Consider the following 24,613-nt stretch of genomic DNA (forward strand, 5'->3'; position numbering starts at 1 on the left):
AGTTCGGTTAATGGTAATGTAACAATCTTAATTTCTTAGTATTGACAAATGGTTATGTAAGATGTTAACATTACACTAATTAGGGCAAACACTTTCTGTACTATCTTTTCAACTTTTCTATTATTGTAAAATTACTCCTCCAAAACAGGTTACTTAAAGCAAAAAAAAAAGTTAAAAATACGTATACCTGTGCCTGACCTCACCCTGGACAGTTGAATCAGAATCCCTGGAGAAAGGGTCTGGGCATCTGTATTTTTAAAATCTTACCCAGAGTTTCTAATGCCCCAGGAGGTTCACCAGAAATGCCTCAGGAACTGGGATCTTTGTTCTTTGCTATAGCCTAGTACCTAGCACAGTATCTATATGGAAAGCTTGAGTACTTGTGCCCTTGCTGAGTGACCCTCATTTGCAAAAGTCTCCTTTACTTGGAATCCTCTTTAGTTACAGAAAGAAAAATGAAAAAAAAAAAAAACCTGAACCCCTGCCCCAAAAAATACCAGGAAGATTTTCAGACATCTTCCCACCCAGAATAGTTCCTATCCCTGACCCCAGTCTCTTATGGTTTCCAGTTCATCCTGACTATTATCACCAAATAAATATTCCTAAAATACTAAATCTGCCACTCCATTGTTCAAAAGTCTTACCTAGGTCCCCATTACCTAAAAGGTAAGTGATAATTACTCCTTAGTTAGGTACACAAAATTTTCTACCATCTGTCTAGTAAAATACCAAATTGCTTGCATGCTAGTCTACTATTCCATATGAAACCTATACTAACTAGGGTAGTTTGCATGCAGTTCTCCTGACATGTCTGGAACTCGCCCTTCTCTGTGTCACATACAGTAGTGTTGCTTATCTTCACCTATACTAATCCTCTCCATATTTGTCATGGATTGAATTGTGTCCCCCAAAAATATGTGTTATCAATTTGGCTAGGCCATGATTCCCAGTATTTTGTGGTGCACCATTTTGTCATCTGACATGATTTTCCTGTGTGTTGTAAATCCTACCTCTATGATGTTAATGAGGTAGGGTAGGTAGCAGTTGTGTTAGTGAGGTAGGATTCAATCTACAAGATTGGATTGTGTCTTGAGGCAATCTCTTTTGGGATGTAGAGGAAAGTGGGGAGCAGAGAGACAGGGGGACCTCATACTACCAAGAAAGTAGCGCCAGGAGCAGAGCGTATCCTTTGGACCCGGGGTTCCTGCATGGAGAAGCTCCTAGTACAGTGGAAGATTAATGACAAGAACCTTCCTCCAGAGCCGACAGAGAGAGAGAAAGCCTTCCCCTAGAGCTGAGGCCCTGAATTTGGACTTCTAGCCTACTAGACTGTGAGAAAATAAATTTCTGTTTGTTAAAGCCATCCACTTGTGGTATTTCTGTTATAGCAGCACTAGATGACTAAAACAACATTTCAAGACTCCCCTTTTCAGGTCACTCCAGCAAAAAGTGAGCATTTCCTTTATTGTTTCTATTATTCAAAGCGTGCTAGCATTTACTATTTACCTTTGTAATTATTTATTTTCCATTTTATTCCCCCATGAAACTAGACTAAATTCCTGGTGAGCAGGGACTATGTCTTATAGGCCTTCTAACCCCCAGTGATTAACATGATGCCATCCACACAGTTAAGCATGTAATAATTATTTAATATACAGTTTGCACAAATAGAATATTTAAAAAGTTAAAATATAATATCAAAATTCAAATACAAAAGTAAACTACACTCATCCCTCTAAGATTATCTTTGAAGATGTACCAAAATGATAAAAATTGCTAATAAAATTAACTAAAAGAGCCAACTAAAACCTGAATAAAATTTTGATGTTATTGTTACATTAATAATTGAACAAAGTTTACAAGAAAACTATATACTTCTGAAATTTTTTAAATGTTAAGAATTAATCAATTATCTACCATTAATATTTAGGGAGAGGGAAATTATTCAGCCCTCCTCCTTCCCTTTTTTTTGCTTTTCTCATCACCACACACACACACACACAAACACACACACACAAGCAAGATACTGTCTATGTAACAGAGCCTAAAAAAACCATGTTAGTTCTCTCTTTCAGACATGGTCTATAAATGGAAAAACGACTAAGTTAAAATTGTAATGGCTGTTGTAGAGATGTATATTCCATTGGATGGTAACTATTATGGCTGAGCATTGTTAAAATAAAACATAGCTATAGATGTCATTTTCTGGGTGATCCTCTTGAGGACTGTTCAAATTTGATGGTGTTCCCGGTTCTTCTGCTTTGGGTTTTTCTTTGATTTCTGTAATATCAAATACAATTTAAAAAATAGGTTCAATAAATAGTATTGGGACAATCAACTATTCATTTGGAAAAAAAATCTCTACCTCACACCATGCACAAAATAAATTTTAGATAGATTAAAGATTATAATACCATAAATGTTTAAAATATAGAATATTTTTCTAATCCTAGGATTAGAAAGACATTTCTAATCATGCCACAGAGACCAGAAACTACAAAGGAAAAGGTTGACATGGTTGACTAGCTAAAAATTAAAATTCTATATGGAAAAAACCACTATAAGCATAGTTAAAACAAGCAATTGGAAAAAATATTTACAACCTATATATAGGTAAAAGTTTAATAACTATGCTATTTTAAAAGGTTTTTAATCAATTAAAAGAGGCAAACATCCCAAAATAAAAATGTGACAAAAATTCTAACAGGCAATTCACACACATGCAAAATCCAGATTTTCAATAATCATAAAACAATGCCCACTAGCATTAATAATCAAAGAGAAAACTAAAACAATAAGGTATTATCTAAAAATAAAGACAGAACCTACCAGACAGGCAAGGGTTCTTAAATTCCTTTAAATGTAATAATATACAGTATTGGCAAGGGTGTGGGGGAAGGGCGCTTTCATCAACTCTTGGTTTGTACGAATTGGTACAACGTTTCTGGAGGCTAGTCTGGCTAAATGTATCTGATCTTTAAATGAGAAGTCTTTGACCCAGAAATTCCACTTCTAGGGATTTAGCCAAAGGAAATAATCAGACAAATTTATCTTTTCAGTGCCTCAGTTTCCTTATACATAAAATGGTACAATATTACTTATCCAATAGGATTGTTAATAGTGAACAAAGATAATCCACAGGGAATGTTTAATTCAGTGTCTGGCACATAAAAAAAAATTTTTTTTAACAAATGCTAGCCCAATAAATATACTTCCGATGATGTCCATTAAACTTTGTTAAAAGAGTTAAAAAAGGAACTAAGCTACCACCAGGATTTCTTTAGAAAGCAGTTCCTTGGGCGTAACTGATCTGATAGATTCAGCCCCTGTCTGATCCACCTACAATTCCATACAAAGAGAAACAACAGTCTCAGTTTTGTCCCTGAGGCAAGAAAAGATCCACCACCCTCAAAGAAAGGTCACATGATTTTCAAAAGTCTGTGATTGCCAAAGAAAGAAAGGAGAAAGCTTTTCAGCAACAAATATTGAAAAAGAAGGGGTTTGTGGTAAACCTGACAAATCTTACAAGAATGATTTCTGGCAAAAGGATCATATTTTATGCTTTTGTCTCTCCCTCAGTGCCTTTTATCATGAATTTACTTGCCTTTAGTTTATCAGGAAAACTAAAATTTCTAGAAAAAAACCTTATTCATCAAGCTTTTTGTTAATCTAGACTTAATTGTCCTTTAAGATATTTTGTACATAACTTATCCTATATTGGGTTTCTTTCCCTCACTGACTACAGCTTCTCAAAATGGATAGTATGTGTAAGTACCTACTGTACATGCTTGCATTTTCAATTATTTTCTTTTAATTTTTTTGGAAATGTTGCCAAGACAGACATTGGTTGAATGAAAAACCTTTTTTACTTGGAACTAGCCAGTGACATTCATGGTACATGTTGAGATAATAGGCTAACCTGAGATTGTCAAAGAAGGTTGGAAATCAGCACTCTGGTGGGAATCTACCTTTGTTGGTGCTGTGATTATAAATGGGAAACACAATTAAGTGATACTGTCACTGTCTTGTCTCCAATGAACAGCCCCTACCTCGAGGACTAGTATAAAAATCCTTGGCATCTTCCTGGTGTGCTATAGGATCCTGGCCTTCAGGCCCACCTGTTTCTTGGTGTGGCTCTGGAAAGCATTCTTTAGGCACATTTTTATTTGCACATGTCTTAGTAGAGAGGTCTTCAGGACCAGATGTTTCTTCATATATTTTAGGTGAATATTCTTCAGATCTAGGTGTTTCTTGATATATTTCAGGAGAATGTTCTTCAGGCCCAGGTTTCTCTCGGTATATTTCAGGAGAATGTTCTTCAGGCCCAGGTGTTTCTTGGACGGTTTTAGGAGATGGGGCTTTAGGCACAGTCACTTCTTTATATGTTTTATGAGAGGAGTATTCAGGTTCAGTTGTTTCTTGGTATGTTTTTGTAGAAAGGTCTTCAGGCACAGCTGTATCTTGTATTTTAGGAAAGAAGCTTTTGTTCTCAGCTGTTCCTTGATCTGGTTCAGAATTCCATTCCTTGGGTTCAGTTGTTTTTTGGTCTGTCTCAAGAGGGTAGCCTTTAGGCACATCTGGTTTAGGGTATACTTCAGGAGAGCATCCTTCTAGGCCAGCTGTATCTTCAGATGTTTTAGAAGGAAGGGCTGTCACTACAAATGTTCCTTGGCACATTTTAGGAGAAAGGTCTTCAGGTTCAGCCATATCTGGGTGCATTTTGGAAGGATGGTCTTGAAGTACAGCTATTTCTTGGCACATTTCAGGAGAGAAGTCTTCGGGTTCAGCTATATCTTGGTGTGTTTCAGAAGGGTGATTTTGTGCCCCTGTTTCTTGGTACTCAGAAGAATTTTTCTGATGTATAATGCTTTCTTGACATGTTTCAGAAAAGTATTCCTCAGCCACTGCTTTTTCTTGGGAGGTTCCAGGAGGTAAGGCTTTGGTTACACTCCCAGGAGGCTCAGTTTCTCGCTCTGTAGGTACCAATGCTTTCTCTGTCATTTCCTTTTCTATTTGTGGCTCAGGATCCACCTTCAGTACTGCAGTTTGTTGTCTCTTTCTGCATCTTCTTTCATTTCCTTTTCCTGTTTTCTGCCGCTTGCTTTTCTTCTGTTCTCTGTGGAAAGATCAGAATTAGTGTCAGCAACAGGGCTACAGAATTCAAACAAATGCTTAGTAATAAAGACCCAGGCTTCCCACTGCCTTGTTGCATGACCTTGAACAAGTTACTTAATCTCTTTGAGTTCAGTCTCCTTGTTTGTAAAATGAAGGAACGGTGCTAGATGTTCTCAATGGTCGGGAGAGGAAATGTCCCTCCGGGCCTTTTTGGCTTTGCTCACCAGGAAACTTCTTGCGGGGGTGTGTGTGTGTGTGTGTGTGTGTGTGTGTGTGTGTGTGTGTGTGTAATAGATTAGCATTCTGTTGGAAGCTTAGGGGACATTTAGTTTGTTAATGGAGGAACAATTCAGAAAAGGAGGGTGAGAATGGTTGCCATAACTCGAAGAATGTCACTGAATTGTACATGCAGAAATTGTTGAATTGGTACATATTCTGCCATGTATATTTTCAACAATAAAAATAAAATATTAAAAAATAGCATTCTGATCCTACTTTGGAGAGTGGCGTCTGGGGTCTTAAATGCTGGCAAGTGGCCATCTAAGATGCATCAGTTGGTCTCAATCCACCTGGAGCAAAGGAGAATGAAGAACAGCAAAGACATATGGTAAAGATGAGCCCAAGAGACAGAAAGGGCCACATAAACCAGAGACTACATCAGCCTGAGACCAGAAGAACTAGATGGTGGCCGGCTACAACCGATAACTGCCCTGACAGGGAACACAACAGAGAACCCCTGAGGGAGCAGGAGAGCAGTGGGATGCAGACCCCAAGTTATTGTAAAAAGACCAGACTTCATGGTCCAACTGAGACTAGAAGGACCCCAGAAGTGATGGTCCTCAGACCTTCTGTTAGCCCAAGAGAGGAACCATTCCCAAAGCCAACTCTTCAGACAGGGATTGGACTGGACTATGGGCTAGAAAATGATACTGGTAAAGAGTGGGCTTCTTGGCTCAAGTAGACACATGAGACTATGTGGGCACTCCCTGTCTGCAGAAGAGATGAGAGGACAGAGGGGGTCAGAACCTGGCTGAATGGACATGAAAATAGAGAGTGGAGGGAAGGAGTGTGCTGTCTTATTAGAGGGAGAGCAACTAGGAGTATATAGCAAGGTGTATATAAGTTTTTGTATGCGAGACTGACTTGGTTTGTAAACTTTCACTTAAAGCACAATAAATATTTTAAAAAACTAGCATTCTGGTTTATACACGAGTGTCTTTGGATTTAGCATGTGTGTTAGCCCATTACCACCTGGGTAAACTGATACGATTGAGTTTCTAGATCCACAAAGCTGCAGATCCACCCAGGCATGACTCCTGTCTGTGCAGCCTGCAGGTGGATGATATATGTAGCTTGCTTATCATTTACAGTGTCTCATGTAAAGAATGCTAATTAGCTATGTTGTTGTAGTTATGTGCCATCTAATCAATTCAGACTCATAGTGACCCTATAGGACAGAGTAGAACTGCCCCATAGGGTTTCCAAGGGGTGGCTGGTGGATCTGAACTGCCAGCCTTTTTGGTTAGCAGCCAAGCTCTTAACCAGTGCGCCACCAGGGTTCCACTAATTAACTGTAGTACGCATCACATAACTGTACTGTAAGCTGTGTCAAAAGCTGCAAACACATTTCTTAAGGTTAAGAGGCCTGTAGAAAGGCATGAACAACCACATCACATTACTCCTAATTAGCAGCTAGATTGAAGATCTAGAAGATGAAAGGATATGCCTGGAAATTGCAGCCAGTGACAAACTGTTAGACACTACAAATATAACCAAATACAGATGGCTAATACAGATGGGCTCAAGGGGAAAAAAGATCCTATAAATAAGCATGTCATCTTTTTTCTAAACATGTTGAAATTCTGCTCCATGCTACCTGCTCCATGGAGCCTTCTCTAACGGACCACCGGCTGCAATGCTCTTCCTGCCCAGCACTCCTGTAGGCTTTATTATGGGGATCCTGCTTAAGGGGAGGAACATAGGCTGCCTCCTACTGTATTAGTACAGGAGAACCCTTATTTCTTTTAGTAAACTAGATGTTCTTTGGAAATAAAACCATTGTTTTTTGAAGTCCTTGTAGTATTCATAGATTCTTACACATTAAAAAAAATGTATACCTTGCTCTACTTTTGTGTAATCAACACCTATGGAAGCAGTAGTCAAGAAATCGAACGACGTATTGCATTGGGCAAATCTGCTGTAAAAGACCTCTTTAAGGTGTTCAAAAGCAAAGATGTCATTTGAGGACTAAGGTGCGCCTGATCTAAGCCATGGTATTTTCAGTTGCCTCATATGCATTTGAAAGCTGGGCAGTGAATAAGGAAGACCGAAGAAGAACTGATGCCTTTGAATGGTTTTGGTGAAGAATATTGAATGTACCATGGACTGCCAGAAGAACAAACAAATCTGTCTTGGTAGAAGTACAACTGGAGTGCTTCTTGGAAGCAAGGGTGGTGAGGCTTCGTCTCACATACTTTGGACATGTTATCAGGAGGGACCAGTCCCTGGAGAAGGACATCGTGCTTGGTCAAGGAAAAAGAGGAAGACCCTCAAAGAGATGGATTGACACAGTGCCTGCAACGATGGGCTCAAACATAGCAACGATTCTGAGGATGGTGCAGGACTGGGCAGCGTTTTGTTCTATTGTACATAGGGTTGCTACGAGTCAAAACTGACTCAACGGCAGAGAACAACATCACTTTAGTGTATGTTTAAAAATTTTAAGAATGATTACATCACCAAACTCAGTTTGTGGTCAATATCAAAAAACTGTGTGTATGTTTGTATACATATATATTAGGACAGTCAAAAATAAATATTAAAAATCATATAGAAGAAGGGGGAATCTAAAGATCGTTATGGCACCTTACCATTTTGAACTATAACTCCAAGCAACCATGGTAACAAGATGAATTGTAATAAAGTTCTTATGGTCAGATTTTAAAAAAAAGGTATATCTGAATTCTTCAGGAAACACTTTTTTTTTCCCTAGATATTAAATCCTAAAGAATTTTTTATATAGATCTCTATATAACAGAATCTGAGTAATATAATGTACGTGCCTTCCCTGGTAGTTTTTGAGAAATATAAAAATATCCGTGTGGCCTAGACTTTAGTCCGTCCTCTAACACCTATCAACAATGCGATTTTGGGCAGGTCACTTAAGCCTTAGTTTCCTCATCTGTAAAATGGGGGGAATATCTGCCCAACCTCACATGGTTTTTGTAAGAATTACATTTAATAAATTAGATGAGAAAATTATCCAGATATAAATATAACCAAAAAACCCAAACTTGTTGCCATCTAGTCTATTCCAACTCATAGCAACCCTATAGGTCAAAGTAGAACTGCCCCATAGGGTTTCCAAGGAGCCGCTGGTGGATTTGAACTGCCGACCCTTTGGTTAGCAACCAAGCTCTTAACCACTGAGTCACCAGAGCCTCAAATACAAATTAGTTCTCTAAAATTAAAGTAGGAAACACAGTGTTCCCTATGTGCCATGAACGGTTTTAAGTTATTTACTTATTGCTATCAAAAAAAAAAAAAAAAAAACTTTTTTTTTTTTATCTCATATAATCTTCACATCCACCTATAAAGTAGATACTGTTACTATCTCCATTTTATAGATGACAAAACTGAGGCACAGAGAAGTTGAGGAGCTTGCCCAAGGTCAATTGGCTAGGAAGCTGGGGAGCCAGGCTTTGAATCTAGTCACTCTGGCTTTAGCAGCCAGACTCTTAACAGTTGCACTGTGCTGTTTCTCCGGAACTAAGCTTTCACTGTGTGCAGTACCTAGTAGTGAGAAAAGAGGATACAGCCCTCAGTAGTATAGAGATATGTTGCCAAAGCAAGACCAGCCAGGTGCCAAGAGGTCCACCAAGGCGTCATCTACCTTGATAAATGTCTCAGTGTTGTCCCCTCAGCCCAGCAAGCTCAGAACCCCAATTCTGTCAGCACACTGAGCCTAGCTAGCTCCAGTCCCCAGGGACCAAGCACATCAACGAGGCTCAAAGAGACTGATAGGTAAACCAAAAGCCCAATGTATAACAGGGAGAAATACAGAGTCACTCAGAAGAGAATGCTTGAGCTAGCAAATGAAAGCACTCTTTCTCTGTAGGCAAGTATGGGGAGCCAAGGACCCGAGTACAGGATTCTCTGTTACAACATATGTTCAATTCAAAAAAAAACTCACTTTCTGCAGAACCATGCACTAAAAGTAACAGTGGTTATGGGGGGTGGGGGGAATAGGGTTGAGGCAAAGGACTCAAAATCTATGCAGCTATTTAATACTGGCAGAGATCATTTGAATAGTACAGACAGGCAGGTAAGTATGACTGGAGGCTGCCTCAGGAGATAGAAAAAATACACAGAAGCAACAGCGTAAATGCAGCTTGCAGACGCTGAGACCATGCAAATAAGAGGGGCGCTCTGAGCCAGCGGTGCAGCCGTTAAGCTGGGCATAGGAGGAAGTGCAGCCTGCCACCTGCGGACAGCTGTGCGAGGTGGGAGGTGGTGGTGGTGAGCTTATCTGGGGAGGGAGCTGTGAATGCAGGCACTCGTTTTCAATTTTCATAAAATACTGCTGAAAAGGATCTTGCTTATACATTGCAAGCCAAGCTGACGGCTTTTCCTGTTGAAGATTTTAATTCTATTCCACTATTCTGGCTCCCCTTGAAAAATCACGAACCAGTGCCTCTGCCACATTATACGGACATCATTCTCCTATTTACCAATCCTATGTGAGCTAAATGAGCTCTGGGTGCTGCAGTGGTTAAGCACTCAGCTGCAAACCAAAAGGTCAGAGGTTCAAACCTATCAGCTGCTCAGCAGGAGAAAGATGTGGCAGCCTGCTTCCCTAAAGATTAAAGCCTTGGAAGCCCTGTGGAGCAGTTCTACTCTGTCCTACAGGTCAGCTCACCGGCAGTGGGTTTGGTGGTTTTAATTATATCCCCAAGGAGCCCTGGTGGCGCAGTGGTTAAGTGCTCAGCTGCTCACTGACAGGTTAGGAGTTTGAACCCATCAGCCATTCTGTGGGAAAAAGATGTGGCAGTCTGCTTCTTTAAAGATTACAGCCTTGGAAACCCTAGGAGGAAGTTCTACTCTGTTCCATAGGGTCGCTTTGATTCGGAATCAGCTCAACCGCAGTGGGTTTACGTGAGCTGATTGGCACTGTAGAAACGTGTGTTACAGCAGAGCACTGTGTAATAGCATTACAGACAGTATTCAAGCCGTGGGGGAGCAGAGTCCTCTCTTGAGAAGAGGGCTTAGTTAGATCAGTGGTTCTCAACTGGGGGTGATTTTGCCCACTAGGGGGCATTTGGCAACGTCTGGACATGTTTTTAATTGTCACAGCTGAAGGCCCTGGTGCTACTGGCATCTAGAGGGTAGAGGCCAGAGATTGTTAAACGGAGATGCACAGGACAGCCCCCCACAACAAAGAATTACACTGACCACAGCACAGTGTAGAGGTTGAGACACACTGGCTTAGATGGGTGTTGTACTTCGGGCTCTTTGGGCTCCCTTTTCTATCTTCAGGCTAGCCCTTGTTTTCACAGTCATACTCTAAATGGATGTAAATAGATGCTGCCTCACTTACGATCACGTTCTGTACTCTGTCACCGAGATTACATAGAGGTGACTTTGACTGGAGGTTCAAGACTCCCCAGACTCTTCTGTCACTCACTCACTCCATGGAGAGTTAATCACACCTGTACAATAAAGATTTGACTAATAGGAAGCTTAGAGAACACTCTCAGAGGCTTCCTCAGTGATGTTCCCCACTCCCAACAACACGATGCTTACATGTTTCTGTGATCACAGTAGCTGAACCCCAGGCCTCTCAACAATATAACTGGATTGCTTGATGCTCTAATTAAAAGAGACCAGGGATAAAATTCTGTTCCCACCATTTTACTAGCTATGTGAACTCAGGCATGAGATTTAACTCATCAGAGACTTACTTTTCCTTTTTAGTAAAACAGAGATTCCAAAAAACCAAACCTGTTGTCGTTGAGTTGGTTCCGACTCATATCGACCCTACAGGACAGAGTAGAACCGCCCCATAGGGCTTCCAAGGCTGTAAACCTTTATGGAAAAAGACTGCCACATCTTTCTCCCACGGAGCACCTGGTGGGTTCTAACCACTGACCCTTTGGTTAGCAGCCGAGCACTTAACAACTGCACCGTCTTGAGCCTTAAAATAGAGATTATAATGCCTGACTCACAGGATTGTTGGAAATATAAAATATAGTCTGTGAAAGTGCTGAGCACTACTTGACATGTAACATATACTCGATAAATACTAGTTCCTTCCCTTGCGCTGATACCGTACCCAAATAGCCACTGGGAAGTTTGTTTTTCTTCTGCTGCAACTTTTCTTTTTCTGAGTTGCTCCCGGTTTCGCAAACTCCAAGTTCCAATGACTTCTGTAGAACCAAAATGAAAGTTATAGGAAAAAGTGATGAATTATGGCATTTATCAGTCAAAGAGTCCTATGGAAAGGTGATAAAATCTCTATGCTGGGTGTCTAAGATTTTTCTCCTCTAGCTTTTTGAGGACCACTTTTCAGATAGTATTTATACATGAGTGTGTTATCAACCTATTCCCTTCTTCAAAATGATTTTTACATATTGTATAAATAGAAGAAAAAAATCACTCATGCTCTGCCATCCTTAGCATGGTAGCCTGCTGTCATTTTATTCATTTCCATCCAATCCCTGTATTACACAATATTAAACAAGTTGTAATATAGCATATTACAATTTTGTATCTCTTTAGCCTAACATTGTATCAAATATTTTCCACAGTACAGTCTTCATAATTATAATTTTAATGATTACATGATACTTAATCAAGCTGATGTATTGTTATTTACCTAACCGTTTGACTTGTAGTGGGCATTCAGGTTGTTGACAGTTCTTTTTTGCTATTGCAGACCAAAGTATAATAAGCATATTCATGCTGATAGCATTTTCTTTCTTTAGGATTATTTCTTTAGGATTATGTTTTTCCAGGTTCTTTGAAATATTAAAGTTATTATCAAAAAAGCTTCTGTTGCCATGCAAGTTTGAGGAGAGTTATTAGGTCTTTGATAGAGAGTTTCCTGAGCCTTTACTATGCGAGCCTGCACTGTGGCTCCCAGAAGGGACAAAGTATGCTGCACGACCACGGTGCCTTGTTCTTAGGACACCACCACCAGCTGCCGCTGCGCCGACGCGGGCTCACGGTGACCCCACGTGTGTCCGCCAGGGGCCGCTGCGCTGACGCGGGCTCACAGTGACCCCACGTGTGTCCGCCAGCTGCCGCTGCGCCGACGCGGGCTCGCAGTGACCCCACGTGTGTCCACCAGCGGCCGCTGCGCCGACGCGGGCTTACAGTGACCCCACGTGTGTCCAAGGAGAACTGTGCTCCATAGGGTTTTCAATGGCTGATTTTTCAGAAGTAGATTGCCAGGCCTTTCTTCTGAGGCTCCTCTGAGTGGACCCAAACCTCCAACCTTTCGGTGAACAGCTGGGCACCTGAACCATTTGCATCATGTGGGGGCTTCTATTCTTAGGACAGGGGTTCTTAACGGTGAACTTGGATGGGAAAAAATTACACCTCTATTTTTACCAACCTCTAATTAAAATGACTATTTCCGTCAATTATGAATGTAGGCCACAAACCGTGGTAGTTTTAGCAGTAGCTGTGGCTTTGTCACGCAAAGAAATGACAGACTTGATTTTCATGTCACATTACCATTGCTGCAGGTACCTCAAAATATCATTTATTTACATCAATATCATTTATACACAGCATAAATATCATTATGCTAGCTATTAGACCCAGCACTGGATCTTGTTGTTTAACGCACCTACAAACACATATATTACTGTATTTCAAGCTTCCTTTTTTTTTATTTTGATAATCATGTTTTGATAACTCGATTTCCTTTCCAATCCTATGTATTTAATGTCCTATGTTTAAATTTTTTTATTCTAAGAGGGGGTCTGTAGGCTTCATCAGCATGGCACAAAAAAAAGTTTAAGAACCCTCTCTTAGTGTATCTCAAGGCCTAGGATTCTGCAAAACATTTTGAGAAATGCTGCTTTAGGACAGACCCAAGGAGCAGGATTCGTGAGTCAAGAGAATAAACACAATTACAGTTCTGGCTACTCAGTGCCACAGCTTTTTCTAAAAGTTACACCAAATTTATGCTGCCGTAGGAGCATACGGGTATATTTGTTTTACCACATCCATACAGTATTGTATATTTTCCCTATCTTTTGTTTTAATAATTTTCTTACTAATAATTTATTTATTATACTACCTTGTGTTTTCTGTCTTATTAGAATCTTAGTGCTAGAAGGCTCCTCAGGAAGTTACACAGTCTCAGTTTTTCCCACCTAAACTTATATGAACCTACTCAGTGATGCCTTTTTTTTTTTTTTTTTTTGCCAGATCCATAAAGCATAGGCAAGTAATCACAACCCCAATTCCTCCCAACAGCCACTGCCTCTGAAGGTCTCTTTCATTACCTGGAGCATGGTTCTCTTGTTGATGAGGAGCAGGTGTCCCATGGAGTTTCACATGAGATTGGTCTGTTCCTAAATCCATCTTGCCGCAGTACCTTCCTGCTATTTAGTCTGACTTCCACAAGCAGCTTAGGAGCTTTTTTAAAATATCAAAAGTAACTAACACTTAAACACACGCACACACAAGTTCACTTGTCACTTGACTTCCCGCCTAAATGTTTTATCTGGTTGGACCACAGCTGCAGGCTAATTCTGCTTTATCACCCTGTGCAGGTGTGAGAAGGGGGAAAATGGCTGGTGCTAGGTCCTCCTCCTCTAATAGGGTGCTCTTCACACAGGCAGGTACTCTGGCCACAGCCTGGTGTGCCACAGACCTCAGGACTGCAGTCATTTGGTTCTACCTGCCACAAAGTGTGGGGATCTGATGTCCTTGTTTACATAGGGGGGTGGCTGGTGTGGAAAGAGCACTGGGTGCAGGCTCTCACCAGCTCTGTGACTCTGTTTCCTCCTTTAAAAAGTGGGTAAATAATTCCTGTCTTGCCTACTTCATACAGTTCTCATGGAAGTGAAAATAATGGATGAGCAAATTTTGAAGTGTGCGATACAGATGTGAAATTCTCAGCTACTGTTTCTCTGCACGTGGCTTTTTTTTCTCCTGAGTCTCTTGCAAAATAATGTTGTCTTGCCATGTATCCTGTTAGATTTAAATAAATAAAACATAAAGAGAAGAACCAAACTAGGAATTCAAAGCAAATTTAAACCCTTTTCTGCTCACCCAATCATTCAGAAGAAATCTAAGATAACTAGAGACATCCACTGTTACTCGTCAAGGGGAAGGTCAAAATCATTTCTCAATGAAAACATTGCCATGTTATGAAGTTAAATTGAAATCAAAGGAACTATGCCATCTTTTGATGGGTCGCCCTGTTTGTAAAGGCAAAGAGGCAGAGAGGGCCATGGTTCTACTAAGGAAGGAACCTGAGCCCTTCCTGATGCGGGCAGCCAGCCTGGGAGATGCAGGGCTAACACAGAGGCTGAACTGAAGACAGCATGAATTCCAGCATTTCTATTCCCCGAGTCTGTGGCCTTGGGCATGTTAGATAGACTCAGGAACAATATTGGCTTCTACTTCTTGGGGTTGTTGGAATGATTAATTCAGATCGTCCATATAAGGCATTTTATATGTGCCTGGGATATTGAATATATACAAAAAACCCAAACTCATTGCTGTCCAGTTGATTCCGACTCATAGTGACCTTATGAGACAGAGTAGAACTGCCCCACGGGGTTTCCAAGAAGCAGCTGGTGGATTCAAACTGCCAACCACTGTGCCACCAAGGGTCCACTGAATACATTAAAAAAAAAAAAAAAAGCCAAACCAAACCCACTGTCGCTGAATAGATTCCAACTCACGGTGACCCTATAGGACAGAGTAGAACTGCCCCATAGAGTTTCCAAGGAGTGCCTGGTGGATTTGAACTGCCAGCCTTTTGGTCAGCAGCTGTTGCTGTTAACCACCACACCACCAGGGTTTCCACTGAATATAGTGCCTGGCATATTGTACTTGTTTAAGAAATGTTAGTTGCTTGTATTAATAATGACAGTAGAGTGAGTGTTCTTTATATAACATCTGTTCCGAAAAGTTGTTTGGAAGCCAGATTTTGGTAAACCAAATCATATTTTAAATGGAATAAAGAAACTCATAAAATCTGAAGGCAATCCTTTATAAAGAGAAAAACCAAAAAACCAAACCCACTGCCACTGAGTCAATTCCAACTGATAGTGACCCTACAGGACAGAGTAGAACTGCACCGTAAGGTTTCCAAGGTTGTAAATCTTTACGGAAAGAAACTGCCACATATTTCTCCTGCAGAGAGGCTGGTGGGTTGCGACCAGCGACCTTTCAGTTAGCAGCCGAGCGCTTTAACAATTGTCCCACCAGGGCTCCTTTTATAAAGACAAGGACTTTATAATGTGACTAGGTTTCCTCTGCTTTTATAAGACATTAGAACTGGAAGGGCCCCAAACCATCTAGTTCCTGCCTCTATTTTACATATGGAGAAAATGGGAACCAAGGAGGAGGAGGGCTGACTGGCCCAATATTTTCATACTTATTGGTGGTAGCACCTCTTACTAATTATGAGATGGGTCATCTTTTTTAATTGAACTTGCCTGGCTATGAAAATGTATGTGTGGTGGGAACGTATGATAAGCAAGTTCTTCAAACACACTGAAAAGTGTTGACAATCACACAACAAACGCCCAAGTACTCACTGCTTACATTTTACTTGGTTTTTAATAACCAGGTCCTAATGCTTTAGCTTTAAGTTTCTCAGTCCCCTAGTCTTTCACTTAAGTAAATTTCTATCTAAAATCCAGATAACCTTGGGGAGCCCCTATTCAAACTAGTCCTGTAGGGAATGGAAGGCTTCCTTTATAATTTGTCTCTCGATAATTTTGGATATTCAGGTATGGAGTTCAGTAAAGACATCAAATACTGATTAAAGTACCCTTGAAAAGTATAAAATAGTGCTTTTTAATTTAAATTGTTGTTTCAAAAGTTGGTCTCTTTGAGATGTTTTCATTCTTACTAGTACAGTTGTTTGTTACATTATGATAACTCAATAAAATAACCCTTTAGAATCCCTCTGGGGCACCTTACAGAGAATATATAGGTACTTCTTAAGTAGGATTATCCTGGCTCAGAGCTCACAACATCCAGTTCACCAATTCAGCACATCTTACTGAGCACCCACTCAGTGCCACATCCTGAGCAAGGCTGCCAGGCTACAGAGATGGGTAGATGCAGCCCCTCAGCTCTTTGCCCCGTAGGCTCATAGAGGACAGAGATATACAAAGCTTCATTGTAAGGCAACAATACTTTGATTCTTTACACTCTGCTACAAACTTCCTAAATCGATTCCACCACTGCCCCCATGTTCCCTGTATCTAGAAGCAGAGTATGGAGGAATTATAAGAGGGTGGGGTCTCCAGTTAACAGTAAATAAAGGGCAGTGTTGGGCGGAGGAGGCCAGTAGAGGGACTGACTAGATTGGAAGTCAGGCAAGGTGTCTCCGGTGTGATAAGCAGGCCAGAGCGGGAAATTGCCTGGGACAGAAATAGCCAAGAAGTAAGTTTACAAGCCATAACCTACTAGACTCTAGAGTTATCACCAGAATGTGAAGTATTAAGGCATTAAAGGGTGGATATTTTAACAAACGCTGCCTTGTTCTAGGGTTATTTGCACATATACATGAAACCTACTTCTGGTTCATCTTTCTATCTCTACAGCATGATCTAGTGGAAGGCTGGGCACACAGTAGTTCCCATCAGTGCCCTCACTACCTGTATGCAGAGCTGGCTTCTTGGGACACCGACCTATGAAAATACTTTGGAAACTCTGAGGGGCTGATGCTGCCATGACTTAATAATAATATTTCTATCATCTGCTCCACAGTTCTTTCTACTGGCATATCTACTCAATGCCCAGTGTCCTGGAGACATAGCTGTTAAAAGACAAAAGTCCTTGCCCTTTTGAAGTGTATATTCTAATGGTAAGAGGTAAACAATAAACAAATGAACGAAATATGCAATATGTCAGATGGTGTTTTTTTTTTTTTTTTTTTTTTAATCAGTTGGTGGTAAGCGCTTTGGAGAAAATTAAGCAGGGAATGATGGGTTGGGGTGAGAACGGGAAGGTTGATGGTGGCTGCTGTTTTAAATAGGATGGTTGAGTGGAACTGATGGAAGTGAGGGACTAGCCATACGGATAACTGGGGGAGGGGAGTGCATTCCAGGCCTAAGGCACCAGCAAAGTTTCTGAGAGGAGAGAGTGGTAAGAGGTGAGGTTAACAGGTAGCTTGTTGACACTGGTACGGATTTCTCCTCTGAATGGGATGCGTAGTCATGGGATGGTTTTGTACAGAGGAGTGATGTAATCTGACTTATATTTTAAAAGGATTATTCTGGCAACTGTGTGGAGACCACTGAAGACAGGTGAGGAGGTGGAAGCAGGAGGTCCAGTTAGAAGGGTATTGCAGTAATCCAGAAGGAAGACGATTAAAGCTTGGACAGTGATGAAAGTGGTGAGGAAGGGGTCAGATTTTGGATTAGCTGACAAATTGAATATGGGGAGATGAGAGAAATCAAAGACAATGACACAGGTTTTGGTCTGAGAAACTGGAAGGATGGAGTTACTTACTATTAACAGATGAAGAACAGCAGAGCAGCTTTGGAAGAGAAGACCAGGAGTTAGCTCTGGATGTGTTAATAGATTGTGGAGATACGAGAAAACAGCGAAGGAGCAGCCAGTAAGGCAGAGGAAAACCAGGAAAGTGTCCTGTCCCAGAAGTCAAATGAATATAGGCAGATGGAGTAATCAACTCTGTCAAATTTCGCTAATAAGTGAAGTAGAAGAAGGATTGAAAATTCGTCCTAACAGTTTATTTTCTAACAATTCAGTTAAATGAAATATAGATGGCGGAGCCCAGAGAGTTTATGTGACTGGGACAAAGGCATACAGGCAGGATTGGCTGCATAGTTGGCAGGGCCCATGTAAAATGAAAACACAAGAGGCCTCCTCATTTAAAAATTAAGAATTTCAAGATGGATACAGCAGAGCATTAAACCCAGCACAGGGCCCTACTTTAATAGGTATCTCACTGGGTCCTTGCAGCGAGCTTATAAAGTGGCTATTATTCTTCTCACTTTTCAGCTCAAGAAACCGGTGCTCCACGTAAAGCCACAGAGCTAGACTGGGAGTTTGAGCCTGGAACCCGGGCCTTCAGCCTCTAAGTCTGACCCTCTTCCTACCAGACCAAACTAGGTATTGAGGGAGAGAGTTGCTTTCCTGCCTCCTAACCCGTCTGGTATTGAGTATTGAGGTCTAGACCTTTCTTACTAGAATACTTTTTTTAAGCTTTTGAATTCTCTTCTAAGAGGGGATCAAGCTTTGTTTTCCTAAGGAGGGAAGGAGAGTTTCTCATCTCACAGCCTGCTGATGCATGATAAATGAGTTGTCTCTGCTAAAACATTTGCTGCTGTACACATACAGATAACGTGCTCTCTAACTTTAGAATGCCCGTAGCCTGGCTTTCAATCTAGTTTGTTCCAAAGTCCCTCCTCTGGCCTCCTCCAGCCAGTATTGCCTTCCGCTTCTTAGAGACAAATTAGCAGGTCTGGGTAAACACTGGTGAGTGGTCATTTATCTGGGGGTAGAGTTGTTCTGCTCCCATCTTGAGCCATCATCCTAACCCTGTCCTTTCATTCCTGAGTTTCTCAAATGAATAGTCCTCCTCATTCCTTTGCATGTGTAATCTAGTTTTGCTTCCACATGTTATTCTCACTTAAGTTACCAGTGATTTCCTAATGGCAAAATCTAGTGCTCCCTTCTCAGGTTTTTCTTTTTGGCCTCTCTGCAGCTCATGATTCCTCTGACCATTTTTATCCTCCTCGAAACTCGCTCCTCTCTTGGCAGCTGTGATGGTGTGTTCGCCTCTCTCTCCCCCTCCTCCTCTCTCTCTCCCTCCTCCTCATTCTTCTTCAACAGGCTTGTCTCTCACTTCCATCCAGGTGGGAGGCATTTCTCAAGGATGACTCCCTGATCCTTTTCTTTTTATACTCTCATCCTTCCTAGACAATTGATCCAACAGCATGCCTTTAGCTATTACCTCTATGCAAATGTCTTCTAAATAAATCTGTCTCTAGCCTTAAATCTCTTTTGTGAGTTCTTAGATACCTTCTCAAGTGTCTGTTGGATATCATTCATTATCTGGATGTCTCACTGTATCTCAGACTTAGCATAACTAAAAGCAAATTCATCTTCCCCCTAAAACCAGTCTTCCCTACTCTACTTCTGTTAGAATAGTAGTGCCATGTTCCTGGTCATCCAGCTGTAAACCTTCAGAACTGTCTTTGACTCCTCGTCCTCACTTTGCTATCACATCCTCTGGACACTGAGTTCTATCCAGTTCATTCTTCCCAATGTCTCGCATGCTCATTGTCTCTTTTCCTTTTCTATGCTGCTATCCGAAGGGGGGACTTCAACATCTCATTGGAGGAATTAGATACACTTCCTAAGTGGTTTATCTGCTTCTATCTCCCTCACACTCCCAGTCCACCCTGTACAAATAGCCAGAACATTCTTCCCACAGCCAGCTCTGAACCAGTCCCTATCCTGTGAAGTCCGTAAAGTCTCAGTATTGCCTACAGAATCAAGACTACATTTCCACCCTGGCACAAAAGACTAATTTCCCAATCTTACTTGCCAGAAAATACCCTCTGTTTCAATCAAATAGGGCCATTTGCCTTTCCTGTTTTGTCTTAAATCTTTCTAACACCCACCATACCAACCTTTTAGTTGTTCAGTGTTCCTCCCTTACGTCTCCTCCTACAAATAGTGAGTTCCTCCATCACAAAGCCATTGACAATGATGATGATGATAATTGTGATGACAACAATGATGGTAGTGGTGATGGTAATGATGAGATGTTAGCCATTTTACAAAAACATATCATGTATTGACACTTTACATGCATTATCTCATTTAGTTCTCTCAACTAATATAATCCTCATTTCACCAACTATAGAAAACTATAGTTTAAAGAGGTTAGGTCACATAAGCTAGTAAGTGGCAGAGTCAGGGCTCAAACCACTAGTGTCTAACTCAAAAGTTCACAGACATAACCATTATATTCTACTACCTTTTCCTACCTAGAAGTGATCTTTCCACTCTGAGTTATAATCATATTATTTGAACCTTTTTTACAGTAAATATTACATAATAACTTATTTTATTTTATTCATGCATACACATCTTTTGTACTGTATTCATTCAGCAAGCATTTATGGAGCATGTATTTCTATCAAACCCTTTGCTAAGATTTGGAGATATAGAGAGAAATCAATGAGAAGAGCTTGACCTCCAGGAACTCCCAGTCTAACTGAAGGTTGTTGTTGTTAGGTGCCGTTGAGTTGGTTTTGACTCATAGCGACCCTATGCACAACAGAATGAAACAGTGCCTGGTCCTGTGCCATCCTTACAACTGCTGTTATGCTTGAGCTCATTGTTGCAGCCACTGTGTCAATCCACCTCTTTGAAGGTCTTCCTCTTTTCCGCTGACCCTGTACTCTGCCAAGCATGATGTCCTTCTCCAGGGACTGATCCCTCCTGACAACATGTCCAAAGTATGCAAGATGCAGTCTCATCATCCTTGCCGCTAAGGAGCATTCTGGTCGTACTTCTTCTAAGACAGATTTGTTCATTCTTTTGGCAGTCCATGGTATATTCAATATTCTTCACCAACACCACAATTCAAAGGCGTCAATTCTTCTTCGGTCTTTCTTATTCATTGTCCAGCTTTCACATGCATATGATGCAATTGAAAAAAACATGGCTTGGGTCAGGTGCAGCATAGTCTTCAAGGTGACATCTTTGCTCTTAAACACTTGAAAGAGGTCCTTCCCAGCAGATTTACCCAATGCAGTGCATCTTTTGATTTCTTGACTGCTGCTTCCATGAGTGTTGATTGTGGATCCAAGTAAATGAAATCCTTGACAACTTCAATCTTTCCTCCGCTTATCATGATGTTGCTCATTGGTCCAGTTGTGAGGATTTTTGTTTTCTTTATGTTGAGGTGCAATCCATACTGAAGGCTGTAGTCTTTGATCTTCATTAGTAAGTGCTTCAAGCCCTTTTCATTTTCAGCAAGCACAGTTGTATCATTTGCATAACACAGGTTGTTAATGAGTCTTCCTCCAATCCTGATGCCCCGTTCTTCTTCATATAGTCCAGCTTCTCAGATTATTCGCTCAGCGTACAGATTGAATAGGCATGGTGAAAGAATATAACCCTGACGCACACCTTTCCTGACTTTAAACCAATCAGTATCCCCTTGTTCTGTCTGAACAACTGCCTCTTGTTCTATGTAGAGGTTCCTCATGAGCACAATTAAGTGTTCTGGAATTCCCATTCTTCGCAATGTTATCCATAGTTTATTTATGATCCACATAGTCAATAAAACACAGGTAAACATCCTTCTGGTATTCTCTGCTTTCAGCCAGGATCCATCTGACATCAGCAGTGATATCCCTGGTTCCATGTCCTTTTCTGAAACCAGCTTGAATTTCTGGCCGTTCCCTGTCGATATACTGCTGCAGCCATTTTTGAATGACCTTCAGCAAAATTTTGCTTGTGTGTGATATTAATGATATTATACTATAATTTCCACATTCGGTTGGATCACCTTTCTTGAGAATAGGCATAAATATGGATCTCTTCCAGTCAGTTGGCCAGGAAGCTAGCTGTCTTCCATATTTCTTGGCATAGATGAGTGAGCACCTCCAGCACTGCATCTGTCTGTTGAAACATCTAAATTGATATTCCATCAATTCCTGGAGCCTTGTTTTTCACCAATGCCTTCAGAGCAGCTTGGACTTCTTTCTACAGTACCATCGGTTCTTGATCATATGCTACCTCCTGAAATGGTTGAATGTTGACCAACTATTTTTGGTACAGTGACTCTGTATTCCTTGCACCTTTTTTTTGGTGCTTCCTGCATCATTCAATATTTTCCCCATAGAATCGTTCACTATTACAACTCGAGGCTTGAATTTTTTTCTTCAGTTCTTTCAGCTTGAGAAATGCCTAGTGTGTTCCTCCCTTTTGGTTTTCTAACTCCAGGTCTTTGCACATGTCGTTATAATACTTTACTTTGTCCTCTCAAGCCGCCCTTTGAAATCCTGTGTTCAGCTCTTTTACTTCATCATTTCTTCCATTCTCTTTAGCTCTCTATGTTCAAAAACAACTTTAGAGCTTTTTCTGACATCCATTTTGGTCTCTTCTTTCTTTCCTGTCTTTTTAATGACCTTTTGTTTTCTTCATGTATGATGTCCTTCCACAGCTAGTCTGTTCTTCAGTCACTAGTGTTCAATGCATCCAATCTGTTTTTGAATGGTCTCTAAGTTCAGATGGCATATACTTAGGTCATATATTGGCTCTCGTGGACGTGCTCTAATTTTCTTCAGCTTCAGCTTAAACTTGAATGTGAGTAATTGATGGTCTGTTCCCCAGTCGGCCCCTGGCCTTGTTCTGACTGATGATATTGAGCTTTTCCATTGTCTCTTTCCACTGATGTAGTTGATTTTATTTCTTTGTATCCCACTGTCAAGGCCCACGTGTATAGTCACCGTTTATGTTGTTGAAAAAAGGTGTTTGCAATAAAGAAGTTATTGGTCTTGAAAAATTCTATCATGTGATCTAAGGCGTCATTTCTATCACCAAAGCCATATTTTCCAACTATTAATCCTTCTTCTTTGTTTCCAACTTTCACATTCCAATCACCAGCAATTGCCAATGCATCTTGATTGCATGTTTGATCAATTTTAGACAGCAGAAGTTGGTAAAAATCTTCAGCTTCTTCATCCTTGGCCTTAGTGGTTGGTGCGTAAATCTGAATAATAGTCATATTAACTGGTATACAGATATTGTAGGTATATAGATATTATCCTATCACTGACAGTGTTGTACTTCAGGATAGATCTTGAAGTGTTCTTTTTGATGATGAACGTGATGCCATTCCTTTTCAATCTGTCATTCCCGACACAGTAGACCACATGATTATCCAATTCAAAATGGCCAATACCAGTCCATTTCAGCTCATTAATATCTAACATATCAATCTTTATGTTTTCCATTTCATTTTTGATGACTTCCAATTTTCCTAGATTCATACTTTGTACATTCCACATTCTGATCATTAATGGACGTTTGCAGCTGTTTCTTTTCCTTTTGATGTGGCTCCTTTTGAGCCACATCAGCAAGTGGAAGTCCTGAAAGCTTTACTCCATCCACATCATTAAGGTCAACTCTACTCTGAAGAGGTAGCTCTTCCCCAGTGGTATTTTGAGTGCCTTCCAACCTAAGTGGCTCATCTTCTGGCACTGTATCAGACAATGTTATGCTGCTATTCATAAGGTTTCCATTGGCCAATTTTTTCAGAAGTACACCATCAGGTCCTTCTCCCTAGTCTGTCTTGGTCTGGAAGCTCCACTGAAACCTGTCTACCGTGGGTGACACTGCTGGTACATGAAATACTGGTGGCATAGCTTTTTGCATCACAGCAACACACAAGCCACCACAGGACAACAAACTGACAAATGGGTGGTAGAAATCAACAATATCACTTGTGAAATCACACGTTTGTGGTATAGCAAATTATATTTCTTTTAAGACACATTATATACTGAACTATTAAAATAAAAAGATGTTTCATCTAAAACTATCTCTGCCGCCCCGATTGGTATGCATACTACATCTTGGGAAATGCTGGCTTATGTAATTAATCCATCAGTGAATTCTTTTCATTTCACAGAACTTCTAGATCATGTCCAAATTTATGCTAATACCAAAGTGCCTCTGCATTAACTATTTTATCATTCAGAAGGGACAGAGCAAAAGACCCAACTCACTCCCTGGCCTGCCACTGACCCGCTGTTACTCGTATCAGCTACTCTCTATGGAGTCTCTGGTTGAACATTAGCCTCTCCTGTTGTTGTTTGTTGCTGTCAAGTCAATCTTAACTCACGGTGACCCCATGTGTGCAGAGTAGAACTGCTCCACAGAGTTTTCAAGGCTGTGACCTTCCAGAAACAGATCACCAGGCCTGTCTTCGAGGAGCCTCTGGGTAGATTCAAAGCACTAACCTTTTGGCTAGCAGTTGAATGCTTAACTTCTTTGCCCCTTGGAGTTTTAGCTTCCCTGGCATAGAATACATACTAGAACCTAATATGGCGTTTTAGCCCCGTTTGTTTGGAAACTTTAACTTCCTACTTCCAGCAGATTCTATCCTCTAGACTTAGAGTTTAGAGTTGGAATAAGCTAGGCAAGTCCCTACTTGAAAGGGACCGCTACTGGCAAATTGTAACCTTCCAAATGGGTCAGCCCCCAGTGCCTACCAAGGGCCTGGTACACAGTATGTTGTCGTTGT

At 40.8% G+C, this 24,613-nt stretch overlaps 1 protein-coding gene across 1 annotated transcript; it reads right to left on the reverse strand.

Moving 5' to 3' along the window:
• Positions 1–1,973: 1,973 nt before the first annotated feature.
• On the reverse strand, positions 1,974–13,739 carry HEMGN (hemogen). The gene is made up of 4 exons (XM_049896955.1): positions 13,632–13,739; positions 11,447–11,540; positions 4,050–5,116; positions 1,974–2,280 (listed from the first exon to the last, which is right to left on the reverse strand). Exons 1-4 carry the CDS (start codon positions 13,708–13,710, stop codon positions 2,174–2,176), a joined length of 1,347 nt encoding a protein of 448 aa, XP_049752912.1. The 5' UTR covers positions 13,711–13,739; the 3' UTR covers positions 1,974–2,173.
• Positions 13,740–24,613: the final 10,874 nt, after the last annotated feature.

This window comes from Elephas maximus, chromosome 9 (assembly GCF_024166365.1).
Source record: "Elephas maximus indicus isolate mEleMax1 chromosome 9, mEleMax1 primary haplotype, whole genome shotgun sequence".
Taxonomy (NCBI): Eukaryota; Metazoa; Chordata; class Mammalia; order Proboscidea; family Elephantidae; genus Elephas; species Elephas maximus.

Bases quoted from the DNA above. Each gene is read 5' to 3' on its own strand.
- HEMGN (XM_049896955.1), bottom strand. From the start codon at position 13,710: ATGGATTTAGGAACAGACCAATCTCATGTGAAACTCCATGGGACACCT. The intron at 11,541-13,631 runs GTAATGAAAGAG...TTGGTTCTACAG, and splicing joins ACAAGAGAACCATGCTCCAG to AAGTCATTGGAACTTGGAGT. The intron at 2,281-4,049 runs GTAGGGGCTGTT...TTGATATTACAG, and splicing joins TTTTTATACTAGTCCTCGAG to AAATCAAAGAAAAACCCAAA.